The sequence below is a fragment of the Rhinatrema bivittatum genome, chromosome 12 (genome assembly GCF_901001135.1).
Source record: "Rhinatrema bivittatum chromosome 12, aRhiBiv1.1, whole genome shotgun sequence".
In the NCBI taxonomy this organism is placed as follows: Eukaryota; Metazoa; Chordata; class Amphibia; order Gymnophiona; family Rhinatrematidae; genus Rhinatrema; species Rhinatrema bivittatum.
This window is the reverse complement of record NC_042626.1, coordinates 21414005-21433727: the sequence shown is the minus strand read 5'-3', so window position 1 is coordinate 21433727 and position 19723 is coordinate 21414005. Positions and strand designations below refer to the sequence as shown.

At 40.6% G+C, this 19723-nt stretch overlaps 1 protein-coding gene across 1 annotated transcript in view; it reads right to left on the bottom strand.

Moving 5' to 3' along the window:
• TECTA (tectorin alpha) overlaps positions 1-19723 on the bottom strand; it is a 72671-nt gene that overhangs the window by 15774 nt on the left and 37174 nt on the right. The window contains exons 10-16 of the mRNA XM_029574094.1: positions 18640-19241; positions 17152-17713; positions 15725-15924; positions 15079-15462; positions 5180-5466; positions 3273-3553; positions 83-193 (exon numbers count right to left, since the gene is read on the bottom strand). Of these exons, the coding sequence (XP_029429954.1) occupies positions 83-193; positions 3273-3553; positions 5180-5466; positions 15079-15462; positions 15725-15924; positions 17152-17713; positions 18640-19241 (2427 nt within the window). The remainder of the gene's footprint in view (positions 1-82; positions 194-3272; positions 3554-5179; positions 5467-15078; positions 15463-15724; positions 15925-17151; positions 17714-18639; positions 19242-19723) is intronic.

Below are 19723 nucleotides of genomic sequence, written 5' to 3'. Positions count from 1 at the left end.
ACAGACACTTTCTCGCTGGCAGAATATTTGCAGATCACTTCCCTGGCGGAGCAGCTGTCAAGGGTTGGACGTGATCACTCACTGTTTCCATAAGCTGGAGGCTCCATGCAGCCACATAACTCTCCTCCATTGTCAATGTCGCAGGTTCTGTTGGGACAATCTGCCCCCACACAAGGATCTTCAATCACTCCTGCTAAAGAGGAAAAAGAAATGCCAAAGTACATTATTTCCTCCAATGTTAAAGGTAAGCTTCGTGGTGGCAACCACACATATTACAAAGGCAAGAGGACCTGTGGATTTGAGCAAAATGAGCAATCAAGTAAAACCAAAAGAATCCAATATTCTAAATAACCACATTAGAGCACTTTATTGGAAATTAAATATTGATGGCAGTGACACTTCACTTTGCAATGCAAACTTTTCTCTCTTCTTCTTGCTTTTTTTTTTTATATCCTCAGACCTTTGACAGCTTCCCTCCCCCTCCCCCTTTCTTTCTGTATCTTTCTTGCAAACAGATTTTGTTGAGGAAGAAAAAGGTACTGCACAAATGCAATTATATAGGGAGATAAAGGTTCAAAGATGATCCTGACCCTAAGGAGCTCTCACTACAAATACAATAAAAACTAATACTAAACAAATAGAAAAAAAAAAGAACAGCATAACCAGTTCAACTCTGCAACAAGTCCAAACTAGAGGCTTTCTATATCCTTCTGATGCTGTCTCATACATCCTTCTTTTACTTTCTGATGTGTTTCTCATCCCTGAATTCATTATAGTGTTAGTATTAACAAACTTTAAGTACAAACTATTGTCTCTGTCATTTGTCCCTGTCTGTTTGCTCTTTTTTTCACATTGTCTTTCAGGCTCAGTTTGTTTCTATTTTTCTTTGTTTTGTTTTTTCATTTTTGTTTACTCCCTGTTTTTCCTCCCTCTCTCTCTATTTCATAACACTTTGCCTCCAAGTAAACCTCTATTTCTTGCAAGACATCTAGGTTAAAAGGATGCAAAATGTTTTACATCCCTGCCTGACATGTTCTTAAAAACCATTTTAGTCCAGTCTTGGAAGAATGTGATTGATTAGTTTGTGATGTCGTACAGAAACTTTACTAGCCAGGGGAAAGCACTGCTATGACGTAAATACTGAAAATTATGAAATAAGTAAAGCTTATCTTTATAATAGCATGATCTCACATGTTGCCTGAATGTTCTCACTCAGTCTGACAGTGTACCTTACATCTTCGAATGGCAATATACAATTATTCCCGAGAACGCTGAAATTCTTTAAAGCATAGCGAACACCGAGGAACATAGCCAATGGCAAAAAAATGTTGTGTTTTATTTTTAAATATTTAAATATTTAACTGGTAGAAACTGGTAGAAAACATATAGCTGGTCAAGCAATTACATAAACTAGATTGGACAGTTCAAACATCTCAATAGTTGCTTTTGTTTAAATATCAGATGCTTCAGGCAATCCTATCTATATAATCCCAGTATTTTCCCTGTACCTTATCTTATTTATCCAAGTTAACATTAAAGTATAAGTGATTTTTTTTCTATTAATATTTGATGACATCATAATTTGTTCTAGCCTCACTGAAATGTTACCTTAGTAGGAACATTTGGTGTTTTTTTTCAAAGCTAAGACATGACTTATGTGGTCCCAGAATATTTTGGGGGCAATAATCAATCTGCCTGGGTTGGTGCACCCCATGGGTATTTTTTTTTTTTAAACTGTTTATTTTTGACCAGAACACACAATGTGAAAAATACTAGGCAAAAATCACTCAGTCCATGCAATATGGACGTACAGCCTTTAGGATAACTGAACCCTAAATAACTCCCCAATCAACCAACTGCACCATGCCATTAACCAGGATACATGGCCCAATACGGACCCCACACTCTGTCATATACTGAAGATTTATGGTGCAGTAAGTGAGCTTTTCAGTTATGGAATATCTTTGAGCTATTTATACCAATGTGGCAACAAGGGGATTGCCTTCCAGAAAGTTGCTATGGTAAAGCAAGCTGCCAACACCATTTTGCCACACAGCTTCCTTTGAGACATGTTAAGATTCAGCGCCCCCGCTTCCCCCAAAAAACACCCACGTGGTGTAAGCTGGATCAGCACAGCCAAGCATCTGGAAATTCACCTCCTGTCCTTCCTTTCAAAACGTAGATATGTAAGGACAGGAGCAAGACATGTGCAGGTACGTGCCATCTTGGCCACACCCCCTGCCAGCAGGCCTGGGACATGGAAGGTGAAAAATGGGTAAAAATACAGAGCACCATCAGCTCCCACCCTCCTGCTGCATAAAGATATCTTAAAGGCTCTTTTCCAAGTCTATTTCCAGTCCACAGGATATAAATCTAGTCCCAGATCATCGTTCTAAGTAGTTATCAAGGAGACTGGAGTATCTCTTTGGCCCTGTATTGCTTTGTGGAAAATCTTAACTATCTTTCTGGCCAGGCCCTCTTCCATGAGGGTCTTTTCCAATTTAGTGGGCAATCTGCTGGTCCAACCGAGCTCTCCAACTGTTTAAGGACACTCGATATCTTGTCATTCACTGTTCTGCATGTTAAACTAATGTCAGTCTGACTGAAGCTCCTCAAAGGAAACCCAGCCATCTTCGTCCCATAATTGCCCTAAATGTCTTCCCATGGGTATTTTTTTTAACCTATAGGGTTTCCATCAATAATCAAAGCTAAACTATGCGAGTAGTTTTGCTTTGCTTATTTCTCCTAGAAAAAAAAATGACCTGCAGAGATTTGCACCCACTTTCTCTGCAAGTAAGTTTTCCATTGGAAACCATGCGCATAGCTCTGATTATACAAAACAAGGTCAGTCTGCCCTTTCCTTGCCATCCAGGAATGCCTCCAATCAATGCAGGCAAAATTGTTCTACAAAACAAGGAATTTTGCTGACATTGAGGGTGGCAATTTCAAAGCCCCCATTTCCACAGATAAAATGTTTTTTTAACCTATGGAAATGGCTTTAAAAATTGCCCTCTTCATAAATACAGTACCACACTCATAGCTTTACATTAAAGGATTTTGACACTTTCTCTTTTCGGAATTTAGGGCCTGATCTACTAAGCTTTTTTTTCCATAGTCACAAAGGAAAAATGCCTTAGAAAATCTGACCCGTATATCTTTTACCTCATGCCTCTCAACACACCAAAGGTGGGAGTCAAAATCCTTTTAAGCATGTTCTTTTGCTTACTTGACAAGAAATCATCATTTAGGTCAAGAGCAAGTGGCTCTCTTACAGCAATTCTCCTTCTCGATCCATTCTGTGCTGAGGATTCCGAAGGAGCGACAGGCCTCTCCATAGGCAGCCAAAGAGCCACAGAGCTGGAACTTTTTAAGGTTGTAACAGCCATCCAGAAAACATGACTCATAAAAGGGAAGAGGATCTAGTAACCCATAGCACGGCTGGAAAAAGCCCTTCATATCGGTGAGCTTCAGGCAGTGGCCATCACTCTGCAGTTTTTGAATCTGGACGTTGTCACAGGTAGAGGCATACTGAGAATACTGCAACTCGTTACAGCTGGAAAAGAAAAGACCATTTATTAAATTTAGGAAATGCTCTACAGACCTTCAAAATCAAGCTTTTTTTTTTTTTTAATAGATTAACTAGAAGTTAGCCAGCTAAATTAATATTTGGGCACTTATTCAGCTAAACTGTGGCCAGTTAATAAGCTAGCTAACTAAAATTTAGTCAGCTAAGCTAGGAACAGCTGAGTTAGCCGACTAACTCTGACACTCAGTTAGCTGGATAACTTAGCTGTCTATCAGGCCGATACAGCTCCGGTGGAACGCACTGTTAACCCGCGTTTGGACGTGCGTTTTCGATGCGCTAGCTTTACCCCTTATTCAGTAAGGGGTAATAGCGCATCAAAAACACGCGTCCAACCCCCCCCCCCCCCCGAAACTAATAGCACCCACAACATGCAAATGCATGTTGATGACCCTATTAGTTATTCCCGCGAGATACAGAAAGTAAAATGTGCAGCCAAGCCGCACATTTTACTTTCAGAAATTAGCGCCTACCCAAAGGTAGGAGTTAATTTCTGCCGGCACCGGGAAAGTGAACAGAAAAGCAGTAAAAATTGAGCGTTGGCTGTCAAATTCGCTGACAGCCTCCGCTCCTTTCAAAAAAGAGGCACTAGGGATGCGCTAGTGTCCCTAGCGCCTCTTTTTACCGCGGGCCCTAATTTGAATATTTTTTTTTTTACCGAATCGCGTGCTCAGCAGAGTGGCCTGTGTGCGCACCGGGAGAGCGGGCGCTTTCCTGCTCTCCTGCGACCTTTACTGTATCAGCCTGTATGTCTGCTTGGGTCAAAGACCTGTCCTAAAGTTAGCTGGCTATAGTGTGGCTACACTATTGAATATACCTCCAAAGTTAGAAGGATGAGTTTATCTGGAAAAAGATATAAATATAAATGGAGACTTATTAATGTTCCAAAGTCAGAGCACTAATAGACTGGCAACATATCGATACAAATGTTCATAGTAATATAGTATCATGATGTAAATAGATAATTATTGATGATGATGTTCATAGTGGTATGGTATGGCAGGAAAAAAAAATACTGAAATCGATAGAAACCTGTTTATGTTTTCAGGCCAAGGCATTAACAGATTGTCTGTACACTAGACACAGACATTATGTCAATATTCATCATGAAAGCAGGCTCCAATTATGGGTGATCATAATAAAATGACAGATCAAACATTAATTATTACTGCTGATGTTCCTAGTCATTACCATAGAGGCAGATAACATCTGTATTGACTTAGTAATATCAAAAGGAGAAAGCATTAATGGGCCATCATCAGCTTAATTCAGACATTCATATGAATGGAAGACACAAATGGCCAGTGTTAAAAGTATTGTCATGGAGGCAAAAGATAAAGTTGATCTTTATAGCGGTAGCATGTAAGTACAGAAACATGGCAAAAATTCTAACTTTTTGCATGTCATGTAATTGTGATCACACAAAAACTGCTGTGATGTCATTTGTGATATAACAGGGCAAAGGTTGCTGAATTACCACATACAACTCTCGGGTTTCTTGACTTTTGTGCTCATATTACAAATCCTATGATGCTTCTCTAATGAATTAACAGAATCTTGTTTTAGCATTATCCCTGAATTCAGGCATCTATGTACCTTTTTTGCATGCCATTGGTTTTCCAGCTTTGTGCCAAAACTACACTGCTCACAACCGGCTTTCCCCTCAGTGTCACATAATCATCCGTTAAATCGCCATTGAAGTTTCCACACAAACCACAGACTTTGTTCTGGAGCCTCTCGCTGATGCTGATTTTGATGACATTGAAACCATTATAGTGAATCTGAATGTCTGGACTTGTATCTATCACCAAAAATCCTTCCACGCTGTATATTTTTGTTGACAATCCTGTTATAAATGGAACAGTTACTTGTGTCCCGTTAACCTGTATAAAAAAAAAAAAAGGCAGAAAAAAAAAAAAGAAACACACTTGCAGGTCAGGGCACTATGTAAAACCATATCCTTCAATAGTAAAAAAAAATAAATTGACCCTAGCAATTTTCCTTCTGATTCTCTGTTCTAGCTCAATCAGAATCAGAGCTGGGATCTGGCACCAGGAGCTCTCATTTGCAACTACCCAGGATTTTCCCCCTATTTTATATTTCTTCCCTCACTAACATACCGAATCTGGTCATGGCAGTGTGGTCCTTGGCCATGCACCATGGCTGCTTTCTCCTTCTCTTCTTTTGTCCTGTATGTTTGTCTTAATTAGAGCAGGGATTACTTCTTATGTGCACGCACTGAGCAACACTACAGAAGTGATATGCAGTGCTAGTAGGAACCCTGCACTCGTGGGCCCTGAATTTGGCCATCAGGTGTCACCCCTGTGCAATAGCCATGATTCTCTTCTCTTCTGGGAGACTGCCCAGGAAGCTGAAGACGTGATTTGGGGATTGAACCAGGAATCTTCCACATGATAATACATAGCGCTTGCCACCACCGGGCCAGCCCATCCTCTAAAGTTTTGTCTCCTTTCTTATGTCTGAAAATCTTTTGCAGGTTGACTAGATAGTTACATAGTTGGTTAGGCTGAAAAACCCCCCCAGAGGTCCATCAAGTCCAATCCTCTTCCAATTGCTAATATCTCTTTATACAGGGTAAGGCAAAAAGCTATTGTGAAAGCAGAGATTTCCAAACCTCTTGCAATCCAGTAATCAGTATGTAATTCTGCCTGTGTGCACACTAGCAGTGCCTTCCTCATGCCAGATACCCAGCAGTTAGTCTCACTACAAGCAATGCCCATCTTATTATGGGCGTATTGCAACGCTGCTTCACTAAAAGGTAGATTTTAAAAGCACTGTATGTGCAAAAAGTCGGCGATGTGCGCGCATATAGCATTTATTCATGCCAGTGCAATTTTATAAACTTCGCACACACACACACACACACACACACAAATACCGATGCAGGAACATCTAGGGCCATTCTGGGGCGGGGCCAACATATATGTGCATAAGTTGGGATTTTATATCCTGTGAACACAGCATGCATACAGCTCTTCCCTGTGCGTATTTACTTCTACTATTTATCAGGTGTAATTCTGAATATAACAATTTATAGCTGCGTGAGAGGCCTGGGTAAACTGGGGGGAATGCAGGCTAAAGAACCAGGGGTGTTTTGATGACCTAGAGATACAGAGGGCAAATTGGTGGATGAACCGTTTACATTGGTCATTTGCTTCATGCACGCATGTTATAAATTTAACTCACTTCTGCATGTAAAAGCCAACAATTCCTAAGGAAAATGCGCAATAAGCAGTTGCTCATGTAAATACCTAAAATTAAGATTACACGTGCATGTGCTAGGCGTATTTTATAACATGCATGCATACTGGCACAGCCAAAATAAGATTCCTGCATATGTAGCTGTGCATCTACATATGCACATATATGGGTGCATGCATACTCATTTTAAAGTTACCGTCCTTTGCTCTAGAATGTGTCATCAAATTCTTGACTTCCTCTTGTCTTTTAATGACATGGATCTTTTTGATCTAACTTTTCTCCATTGAATGTGTTCCTCATTTGTTAACTCGGCTTCATATAGGGACTCTCATTCTTCTTGTTCTGCTGCTTTTAATATTGTTGATTACCATATTTTTCTGTCTGTCCTAGATTTCTTTGTTTTTGCTTACAGTTGTTTTTTTTTCTGCCTCTCAGGCTAATCATTCAAGGGGTCTCACTAACAAATCCTATCCTGTACTGTCCTCATGCTATTGGTATCTCTCAAGGCTCTGTTCTACGCCCCTTACCTTTTTCTATCTACATCCATTCCAATATAGGCCTGGATGCTTATTATATTGCATACTTCAGACACTCATTTCTCTGTTTGGCTGACGACATGCAGATCTTTTTCTCTTCTCCACTTTTCTATGTCCTCCCAACTCTCTTTTTGTCTCTTTGAAATTTCATTTTGGATGTGTTCTCATTTTCTAATTTGTATTTATTACCTTTGAAATAAACGTAGGTGCCTTGCATATAGCAATAAGTAAATGTTTTAATTAACTTATTATATTCCATTTCATAAGAGCTGATGCCGGCTTCAAATTGGGTTACACATCAAATAAAATACAAGCAATAAAACCATAAAAATGACATCATAATAAAAATATACAAAATAAAATAATAAAACAAATAAAAAATGTCCCCAATCTAAACCACCCACCCTAATACTCTCATTACATGATATATCCATCTGTACTTAACCTTAAGACAAATCTAATATTTCCTTACTGGAACAGCCTACAAAAATATAATCCAAACCAGAAAAATAAGACTACCCTATTGTGAAAAATAAACCCCAAAGAAAACCTGATAAAACTCAGTTTCTGAAGAGCCAGGTTTTAAAATATTGTCAAACATAAAATTCAGTGCTTTCAAGAGGAAATCTGGTAAGAGTTTCCACCAGACAGGGGTCATACCTGAAAATATTTGTGATCTAGCATTAGACTTTGTAATATTTTAATTGGAGAAATTTTAGTCTAAGTTCTTGGCTAGATCATAACAGTCTGGCTGGTCTACATTGCTGAACCTTCTCCCTTAAACAACTTGGTCCAATTTTTGCTAAAGCACAATAAACCAGTGATAATATCTTAAAATGTATTCTGGGAAAAACTTACTGGTGGCCCTTCACTGGCTGCAACGGTGATGCTCTTTTCCAGTTCTTGTAGCCACATATTTTGGACAAGTTGTAGCTTACTCAAAATACTATCTGGCAAACCTAAATAACTTGAGTTGCAATAATTTACAGTGGTTTGCACCACCGTTTTCAAGTCCTGACAAGGAAGAATTGGACGTATCTACTTTACAAATCATAGACTATGAAAGAGCTTTTTAAGAAACTTCTAGGACTTGATTCTCAAATGACAGCTTAGAATCAATCAGTTATCTTAGTAGACAACTTGATTAAAGAGTTCCCAAGCTGAATTCTGGATATGGAACAGTACCCCATCAAAGACTCTCATTTTAATCTTTGTTTAATTTTAAATGACTTGAGCACATCCAGTTGGCAATCACTGCAAAGAGAATTAAGTTTAGTAACAGAATCCTCCCAGGATCTCTGCCATGGTACTAAAACTTGTATAGCATCTATATATCACCCCCTGGACCCTAATATCAATTTCCAGGGGACAAAGGTAAACTCTGAACAGAATAGGGGAAGGGGGCGAATCCTACAGAACACCTAATGAAAGAAGTCACAGGTTAGAAGAAATGGTCTGGAACTCAACTTTCTGCAGTTTATTTAGGAGAAAGGATTCCTACTGCTTCAAGGCTCTATCCTATACACCTCGCTCCATCAAGCGCTGTGAAAGACAGTGATGATTCACTGTATTGAAAGCTGCTGAAAGATCAAGGAGGACCAGGAAATCTGATTCCCCCCTAACCCAACAGCAGTTGCATATCATCTGTAAGTGATACTAAAAAAAGAGGCTCTGGACTACATAGCTATGTTTGAAACAGTCTGGTAGTTTAGTAGGGATATGCATTTGTTTCAAATGAATGCAAAAAAATACAATGAACGAGACTACTTTTGGTGTGTTCCAAATGGAAGGAACCACAAATGGCCTCCTATTAAAATACTTGAACATTTCCGCAATTTAAGCCAGTATTGTTTAGCTCCCTTCTGTCTCACCTCTGAGGTAAAAGTATCAGAAGGCTGCTCTGGCCTAAACCTTCGAGGAGTTTGTCCCCGGTTTATCTAAATTTCTTTTAATTCATTTTCTTACATACATCTTGATAACAGGAAGAGATAATCCACATAGACATAAAATTCAGGTGTTTGATTTGATTTAAATGTATTTAATAGACAGCCAGCATAAAGGGAAGGAAAGAAATTGTTTAAATCTCAAGCAGTGAGCAGCATGCAGTGTTTTTTCTCTATTCAAATGCAAAAAACATTCCAGCTAAGCCTTCTCTTTCTTCCTAGGCAGAACTGGTCAGAATGACCCTGCAAAAAACGCTGGGTAACTGAAACGGTTCTACAAATCCCTGTCTGAATCCTCCCAGCCTATATATTATCTATGTACGTGACTGGTTATATATACCACCCTGCCTTGTAATCCTTCCAACTAGCCCACACCAGTACATTCTGGTTTGCTTAAGCTCTAAGTCCTTATGTTTCATTTCTCTACAAATGGGGTATTTTTAGTTTAATTTACCCCATACTCTTTCTATTTATTTATTTATTTAACATTTTTCTATACCGAACTTCATGACAAGCTTCATATCAGGCCGGTTTACATCAAACTTAGGGGTTAACTTAACAAAACCATATAACAAGAAGGCCGAGGCGCAGTTACAAATAACAGGGAGAATGAACTTGGGGGCTAGGGTAGCCAGGAAATAAAGGACAGAAAAAACTGGAGAATGAACATGAATGAATATACAATGGCTGGGTTGGGCATTTAGTCTGTTGAGCTAAATGAAAGAATTGTTGCAATGTTAGGCTTAAGGGAAGGCTTGGACGAAAAGCCAAGTCTTGAGTTTTTTTCGGAAGGTAGTCAGGCAGGGTTCTAGTCTTAGATCAGTCGGCAGGTTGTTCCAGATGATGGGGCCAGCTGTGGAGAAAGCCTGTTCTTTCGTGGAGGTTAGTCGAGCGGATTTAGTTGGGGGAACTTGAAGGGTTCCTTTGTGTGCCGCTCTGATGGGTCTTGCAGATGTGTATAGTTTGAGTGGGAACTGAAGGTCTAACGGAAGTTGGTTGTGTATGGATTTGTGGATAATGGTGAGTGCTTTGTGCAAGATTCTGTATTTAATAGGTAACCAGTGTAGGTTTCTAAGTATAGGGGTGATGTGAGTTCTCCGGTTAGAGTTGGTTAATATCCTGGCTGCTGAGTTCTGGAGCATCTGTAGTGGTCTATGAGTGGGTAAACCCAGAAATACCTATACAGGTCAATATCCAAGCACACTTATGTCCTCCAGATTCTCTTCCTACCCTCTAGCAACTGCTTAAACCTGCTTCTGGTATTTATTCACTTTCTGTCTCATTATGTGACAGTGCTGGCCAGGCCTTGACACAATTCAGCAGTTTAGACTCCCTCCCTAAGGAGCCAGTGTCACAGGTTTCTACAATGTCTGGGTTCCCTCCGACCCTTACTCCCACCACAAATGTAACCCAGCCCAGACTCCAGACCCAGCCAGGATATCCCTGGGTCCCTCCTACCCACTGCTGGGGCTGGGGAGCTCCCAGCCTGGCCCCACTTTTTCTCCTTCTGCGGTCCTTGTAAAATCATTAAGGGCAAAAGTGAAGTCTGCTTGTTCTTGCCTGGCTCTATCTGCTTTAAAAATGGCGCCATCCACCTGATGGACAGTGCCAAAGTGACATTACTTCAGTTCCAGTGCCTCCAGTGCGTCCGATACCATTTTGGTGTATGGCCGTATGTGTAAGATTAATTAACAACCCATTCTAAGGGAGATTGTTCCTTTGGCAGATCTTTCAATAACCAGTCAGAACAAGGATCTAGGCACTTCCTTTTAGCTAACTTATTCATCAATTTTCCAATCTCTAAGGTAGCCATAGGGGCAAAACTAGAAACCAGGTGGTGTTACCACAACAAAAGCTTCAGAAGAAAGCTCCAGACCAAGTGCATCCAAAACAGCCAACCCTGTATTTTGACTAAGCATAATGGGGTAGATTTTCAAAGGGTTACACACGTAACCCCCGAAAAGCTGCCCCAAGCTGCCCCTGCGTGCGCCAAACCTATCTTGCATAGGCTCGGCGGCACGCACAAGCCCCGGGATGCGCATATGTCCCAGGGCTTGCAAAAAGGGGCGGGGAGTGGGCGGTCCTGGGCGGGGCGGGGGCATGGCGGGAGCATAGCCGGAGCCTCCAGGCACAGCGGCCATTTACTGCTGTACCCAGGATCGCGTGCTGGCCATTGGCTGGCGCGCAGACGTAACTTCTTCAACAAAGGTATGGGGGGGCTTTTTATATAAGGCTGGGGGGCAGGTTAGGTAGGGGAAGGGAGGGGAAGGTGGGGGGAGGCAGAAGGAAAGTTCCCTCCGAGGGAACGGAGGAAACAGAGGAAGGCTGCGCGGCTCGGCGCGCGCAAGCTGCACAATTGTGCACCCCCTTGCACGCGCCGACCCTGGATTTTATAACATGTGCACGCGGCAGCGCGCACATGTTATAAAATCGGGCATAGATTTGTTTGCGCCGGGTTGCATGAACAAATCTACGCCTGCGCGCACCTTTTAAAATTTGGCCCAATAGGTTCCATGCCCTGCCTAACCTCCAGGGTTTCAATAATTTACTATCTACAGAGCCAATCTCCTTCAACTGGCCTTCTACCTTTTGCTTATTATTACTAAAAATATCCAGCTCATTTACAAAAGTTATCTAATGAATATCTACAATTTTTTATTTAAAAAAATGTCCAAGGACTCAGCATTTGGTACAGACTGGTTGTACTGAACCGATACAAGGATTGGTTTGGTTATGCTGGCAGTACTTTTCTCCTGGTGGTGTCATAAGGAAAGTTTTAAGCTTCGGGCAAGAGGGAAAAAAGTTCAAAGGGAGCCTAACTTTCAAGCAATACTAGTATTAATCCCTGTGCATAAATGCTGTATTTTATAAACTGTGCAGTGGGAGCTGTACAGTTTATAAAATACCATGCATTTCTGTTCCAGAAGTATGTACATATGTTTCAGTGTGCATGAATGTTTCCAATGCAAGAAAATATATACTTTCTCTCCCTATTTTATAAACATATCAGCATACATTTAAGGTGTGTCAAAAAGTATGTACACATAATAACTCTGATTTATACTCAGAGGCTGGTGTTTTAAAAAGTATACATGTTAACCATTTTGAAAATAATTACTTGTGCACGTACTTTGCCAACATCTCCACCAGTCACCTAGACCCTCTAGTATTTTACCCTGAACCCCCACCAGTACATCCAGGACCTCACACCCATAATCTGCAGACAACATACAAGTATGATTTCACTTGCAAAAGTCAATTAGCAGATGTAAAAATGTTTGAATAAGTTTGGCATAAACTCCCCTGCAAAACAGAACTAATGCATGCACTTCAGAACCCCACCCAGAAACGCCCCTAGTTGTCATTTTTTCACCAATAAAATGTAAATGCAAAATAGAAAATATGCACATACTCTCGTCATTTATAAAATAGTATATATGCATGTACATTCTACTTATGCAAGTATATGCTATTTACATGTGAAACCCCTTTGAAAATGTATTCCAAAGTTTGCAAATCAGTTTGCTTGCAAAGTTTTGAAGTGGTGCATGTTTGGTCAAGGATTTAATATCTGGCAACTTCAGGAAAGAGGAAAAATATACATAAAAATTTGGCTAGGCTGAATTGTCTACATAAACCATTGTGGGACGTATTTTCTTAATAGTACTAAATTTAAGAATTGGGCAGATGTTCCACAGCATTTTACAGACAAATTTTGCTTGCATGATTTTTTATGTGGATTTTTTTTTTCCTTTTCAGAAGATACAAAATATGAAATTGTTGGTCAAAAGATGTGCTATTTCAAAATTATGTAAGTAAACTGACTCACATAGTTCTTACACAATTTTTGCTCTGTTTCGTCTAAAACTTAAATCTGGTTAATTATAATATCAGGATTGTTAAAAAAAAAAAGATACTTAGAGTTCCTTTCTGAAAAGTCAGTTTTTTGTGTGTAAAAGTTAGTATTTACTGTTTGATCTATATAACTATACAAATACTGTGCTTCAACTTTGAAATACTAGAAAGAATTGTACAGTTATATTTTGTGGAAAAATTATTTAAGGAGTTATTTAGCTAATGTGAAGAACTTTTGTTAATATGATAGCAATTAGTGGAACAAAGATAATCACTAATATAGATAGTGTAATTGCTTGACATAAGGCCTATAAGTTCTGAGAATAAATATGCCATTTTTCTTACCTTGCTTGTAACAAGAAACAAGTGATGAGATCAGATATATTAACAAGCAGTTACTCATGAGGCTAACTGTGCAGATATCAGAGAAAACAGGACACCAGCAACCTAACTACACCTAACTGTTGCTGATATGATTAGCACAGACAGTTGAGGCCTAAACAAATGACAAGAACATATGGGAGTAACCCAGAGGAGAAATTGGGACATAGGTCAAGAAAATTAACATGAAAGACCAAAGTCAAGACAGACTGGTTAGATCAGAAGCAAGAACAGCTCAGAAGAAAGCTTGTTAGTTATTAAAATAACTGATGATCTGTTCCTAATCTCCAATGCTATGTTTCCGATTTTCTAAGATATATAAGACTTATACTGGAAACTGTGAGGGGAAGTATCTATGTATATATTCTTAATGTAAAATCTAATCTTGTATGCTTTCATTGCTTATTCTCAGAATTATAAGTAAAACTTCTATACTTAGAATATACAACATGCTTATTTATATGTCATAACAACCACCATTCAGCCTACCCACTACAATTTTGAGTATGCATTCTATTGGGCCGATACAGTACAGTGCGCTCCGATGGAGCACACTGTTAACCCGCCATTGGACGCGTGTTTTCGACGTGTTAGCGTTACCCCTTATTCAGTAAGGGGCCGAAAACGCGCGTCCAACCCCCGAACCTAATAGCGCCTGCAACATGCAAATGCATGTTGATGACCCTATTAGGTATTCCTGCGCGATTCAGAAAACAAAATGTGAAGCCAAGCTGCACATTTTGCTTTCAGAAATTAGTGCCTACCCAAAGGTAGGCGCTAATTTCTTCGGGCACCGGGAAAGTGCACAGAAAAGCATTAAAAACTGCTTTTCTCTGCATCCTCCGACTTAATGTCATGGCGATATTAAGTCAGAGGTCCCGAAAGTTTCCAAAAGTAAAAAAAAAAATAAAAAAATTTGAAGTCGGCCCGCGGCTGTCAGGTCGAAAACCGGACGCTCAATTTTGCCGGCGTCCAGTTTCCGAGTCCATGGCTGTCAGCGGGCTCGAGAACCGACGCCGGCAAAATTGAGTGTCGGCTGTCAAACCCGCTGACAGCCGCCGCTTCAGTCCAAAAGGAGGCGCTAGGGACACGCTAGTGTCCTAGCGCCTCCTTTTGCCTGTTTTTACCGCCGGGCCTCATTTGAATAGAGAATCACGCGCACAGGAGAGTGGCCTGTGCGCATGCCGGGAGAGCAGGCTTTCGCCCGCTCTCCCGTGGACTTTACTGTATCGGCCTGAATGGAAGCAGAAATGGTTTGCCTATACAGAGCTGGAATTAAAATCAGGATACAGGGGTCATAAAAGTTCCAGAAGGACTCTTATCAGTGAAAAAATATTGGTCAATTCTTTTGAATAGTCTCTGATCCGTTCAAACTTTTGGATTGGCAAATATACCTGGTTGTACCATACATGAAGACAAGCCCAGAGTTTCCTCCTATTTAACTTATGAATATATCCATTTTACCTAATTTCAATTCACATTCTATATATTTATATAGTTTCCTGATAAGTATGATTTTGCTTATTTGTCAAGTTGAAAATAACTGTCTGATAGATACCTTGACAGTATTGCGATCATTGATGAGAATCTGTTCTTCATTAATATAAAAGTAAACTGGAGAAATCACAGTTAGATTTGGGAATGACCATTTATCAAAATTGATAATCAACTGGAAAGAAATATCTGGCAGTTTCTGACAGATGGTGGACAGAACAAAAGCACAGTTGGCGGGAAACCTCAGGAAAGCGCCATCAAAGGTGCGGAAGACCCCTCCTCCTGCTGCAATGCAATAGGAACTCTTCTTGCTGAAACAGCCCCGCACCCCATTCCTGAGTGCGCACTCCTCGTCAGATTTACAGTGACGAGGATCACACTGGATTAGGTTCCTTCCAAAGCAACGACAGCGTCTGGTGCAGTCACTGTTCCAGAACAACTGCTTGGGCTAAAAGTCAAGACAGCAGAATTAAAATACATTTTACTAAAATATTGAATATTTTACCATAGCATCTGAGAAAGGATCTCAAAAGCCTATTCAGCACAATATCTATGAATTATTATTATTATTTTTTTATATTGGTTCAGTAAAAACATGCAAAGAATTCAATCTTCTCCAGAATGGCTGTAACTACCAGCATTCTGCATTAAGAAAAATAATTTAAACAGAAAAGAGGTCGTAATACAATGGGGCAGGCAGCTCATCTTACCTCATAATATTTTCCATCGGCATAGCAACCACAGTTGTGAGGGAGGATGCAGCTCTTTCCGTTTAAAACAAAGCCATGGTCACACTGACAGCCTTCCACACAGTAATGGTTGCAGTCACTTTTCAGTCGGATGGCAGCACAACGGGGCTGACAAACACTCACACAGCTCTCGTAGTGACTACTGGGAGGACAGGTAACATCTAACAGATACACAAAGACTGACTGTTAATGTACAAGCAAGGACAGAATAATCTGAATCTAAACAGAAGCAGTGCTCCAAATTAGGAATGACAATAGGAAGAAGGAAATACAGAAAGAGGATGACATTTGCTTTTCAGTCTTTGGGAAATGGGACTAGATCTGATATAGGCCACATACAGTGTAACAAGTAGTCTGTCCTACCAAACAGAACAGTCTACAATACAATATAAAAGGCACAAATGCAATTCTACAGAAATATATTGCAGCGTATTAAATATTCTTAAATCGATGTTTACCCATATATATTCTCTGTATCTTTGACCAGTAAGGACCCCAGATCTTATTATATCGCTCTAAGTTCTCGTATTGGAATGCAAAAGTAATTCTTTCAACCATTGCAATTTCGCGGATTTGAAATTCCCAGGAGCTAAATCTTGGAATTTCCTCCCAAAATCTAGCTAATGTGACCTGAGCTGCATAAATTAACTGATACCATATTCATCCCATTTAAGGGTTAAAAGAGGATCACAGATGTCAGGCAGGGTTGTAACTAGCAACAGGTGAGATGGGTAGCCGCCCAGGACACAAAGCCCTTTAGGGACAGAAAAATGATGAAATGAAAGTGTGGGCCAGTGGCAGATGAAAACCAGGAAGAATGCCACTATCTTACCATCCAGATTGGGGGGAGGAGGAGAGAGCGAAAGAGGACTGGAGATCAGAATGGGATCAACTTGGAGCACTTATCTGCACCAGGCACTAAAATGCCTAGATTATGGTTCTGGTATCGAGTAGAAATGAAAGAAACTTAGACACCAGACCATGTACAGAAGACAGAATCTACAGAGAGCTCAGCAAAACTGAAAGTGAACAGGCAATTAAATCAGACAGAACCAAGGAACTAGATCAGGAAAAAGCATTGGATGAGGTATATTTGATTCCCATAAAGCCTTTGACATTGTTCCACATAGGAAAGCCATTAACAAACAGGGCAGTCTGGATTGGTTCTAAGATAGTAAACGGGATTAGAAACTGGTTGAGTATCTCAGGGATCAGTCCTGGATCCAATTCCATTCAATACTTTCATAACTGATATTGCAACATGGCTAGTCAAGAAAGTTTCTTTCTTTGCAGATGATGCTAAGATCGTCTGCAAAGAGATGCGAAATTCAGAGGGAGTGGACAAATTAGGAGCAATCTAAGCATAAGAGAATGTGCTTACTACTTACAGCAAGAGGTATAATTCCGCCAGCCAGTCACTGCTATCCCTTGAGTCTGGCAGGTGCTGGCATAGTTCTGTAGCCAGCTGCAAGCGGTTTGTGTAGCCCCACCATCAATGCAAGAGTCAAACAAGCAGTTCTTGAAGAAAACGCTGGGATTCACTTTACTGTGGCACTTGGCAAAAACACTGTTTCGGTTTGGAATGAAACTACAGAGTTGCTGGGCTTTCCAAAAGCCTTCTATTTTACCACAGAAAGGACACCGATCTCCACAACCCACTTGGCAAAATGTGTCCCTCTTCACCCAGCTGTGACCAAACTCGTTAACATTCAGTGTGATGAAGCCATTGGACATTTGCAAGTCATCATCCTGGTTGCCATTGTAACGCCCGCACAGACCATATGTGCTGTTCTGCATGTGCCGAGGGATAGTCACAGACAGAAATGTCTTCCAGTCATACACCACCTTTAGTCCAAATTCAGTTTCTACAACAATATGGAAGCCAAAGGCAAAGATGTTAACTTTCCCATGGGCAAGCCTCAAGGGAAGGTACAAGCGCTCATTATTAACCTGCAGGAAGACAGAAGGAAATCATATCATGAAAAAGTGATTTGGAATGTGCAGCATTCATTTACTGCAGCAAAAACAATGAGCCCAGTCCTATACCAAGCTACCACTCCTTTCTCAGCCCTCCTGCAGTATTCACATGCAATCCTGTCATGCTGAGATTTATTAACATTTTTCCCCTATCTTCATGTCTTGTTTTGATGCAATTATGTCCCTCTCTAGGAATATGGTCTCGTTTGCACCACATAAAGCTCAATACTGGTCTAATATTGACTAGCTTATTAAAATACAACCATGTCCCGTTTTGATGTCAACTAGCCTGTCTTACATTCAGCCCTGTCTAGTTCACAGGGACGGTAACTTTGATACTGGCTTCGCGGGCGTACACGTGCTTACATACGCCAGCTCGCACCGAAGGATATGGCCATTTTATATCATATACACTTATACGTGGCCATGGTATAAAATACCCAGGGAGCATCAGGACATTAACACACAGCCTACTGCTTCTGGGCTCAGGCCATAAAGGAGCCATGGCCCTTGGTGCTCCCCCCTCCGGATATGTAAAATAGGTTTGGGTCTACATTTGTAAACTTTGGCTGCCTTGGGGCGGTGGGGGGAAAAGGGCGTCCCTGTATACCCCCACTGATTTTACAAATCCAGAGGAGGAAACATGAGGGCCCTTTAAAAGATGGTGGCTAGAGGATGTGGGGCCACCAACGCACGGTGGTTTTTCAGGTCAGTTAAGCCGCGGTATTTTTCCCCACTGTATTTTATGGCTGGGGAGATACCATGGGATTCACAAACCTGTGGTAATTGGTACCAAAAGTTAGTGAAACCTAACTTTTCTCCTCCAGGCTTAGTAGTATTTTCTCCTCCAGGCTTAGTAAATAGACCCTATAAGATAACAACACAAAAATCTCTCTTACCAGGACTGTATGTTTATAAGCCCGATGGATAACAATGTTATAATTGAATACTTCTATCTCAACTTGCTTTACCCATAATGCCAGTGATGGGTCTCTGTCTTCATTTTTGGCTGTAACAGTAAATTTTGGGAAATTGTCTGCTCTGTCATTGAAGACTGTTGTACAGAGAATAAGTGAGCAACTACTCTGAAAATCAAAGGGGAAGCCATCAAAGGTGAGGTAATGTCCGTAACCAGAAACAATACAGGAAGCGTCTGTGCGAACTTGGCAGCGATACAGACCATTGTCTTCCATGCAGTACTGATCATCCTTACAGGCACTGCTTTCACAGTAGATGCTGTTATCAGTCCCATTACAGTAACAGAAGGACTGACAATCAAGATCAGCCCAAAAGGTCTTGTTACTAGAAACCTGACGTCCCTCAAAATTGCAACCACAGTCACTTCTTATGACACACTGAGTGCCCCGGAGAGCAAAGCCTTCATCACACTGGCAGCCCTCTGTACAGCTGTCCACACACAGAGGACCTATTGCCAAGGTTTCACAGGTCTCCGAGCAGGTAATACACTCCTCAAAGTGACTGCTTTCTGGGCATTCGAGAGCTGAAAGTGAAAAGAAAATGGACGCGAAAGGTTAATTTTAAAAATTGCATTTTCCTATTGGTTGAGGTTTTTTAGCAACTGCATTTGAATAGAAAAAAAGCTTCCCTCCCCCAACCACTTCTCTTTTTTTTTTTTCCACATTCAAGATGCACATTCCTGGTATGTAACCATACTATGCTTCAATATGGCAACTACAGTCATGCTTGCTATTTTGCTAATGTTTCTATTAAAGCTGACTGAAGTATTCTTACTTAGCAACATAGCCCCATTTATCTTGAGCTGAACCCAGATATGTTTATTTAAAAGAGCATTAGCACCTCATCTGATGTTTTTCACTGTAAACCAACATGGCAATTCTAACTGATAAGGGTACATTTCCTAATGATCTAACTGCTTAAATATGGAGTTAAGCGGCTAAATTGAAGGTTTTGAAAATTAATTTGGGGATTCAAAAAAAATGGCATGGTGAGATCGGGTGGAGA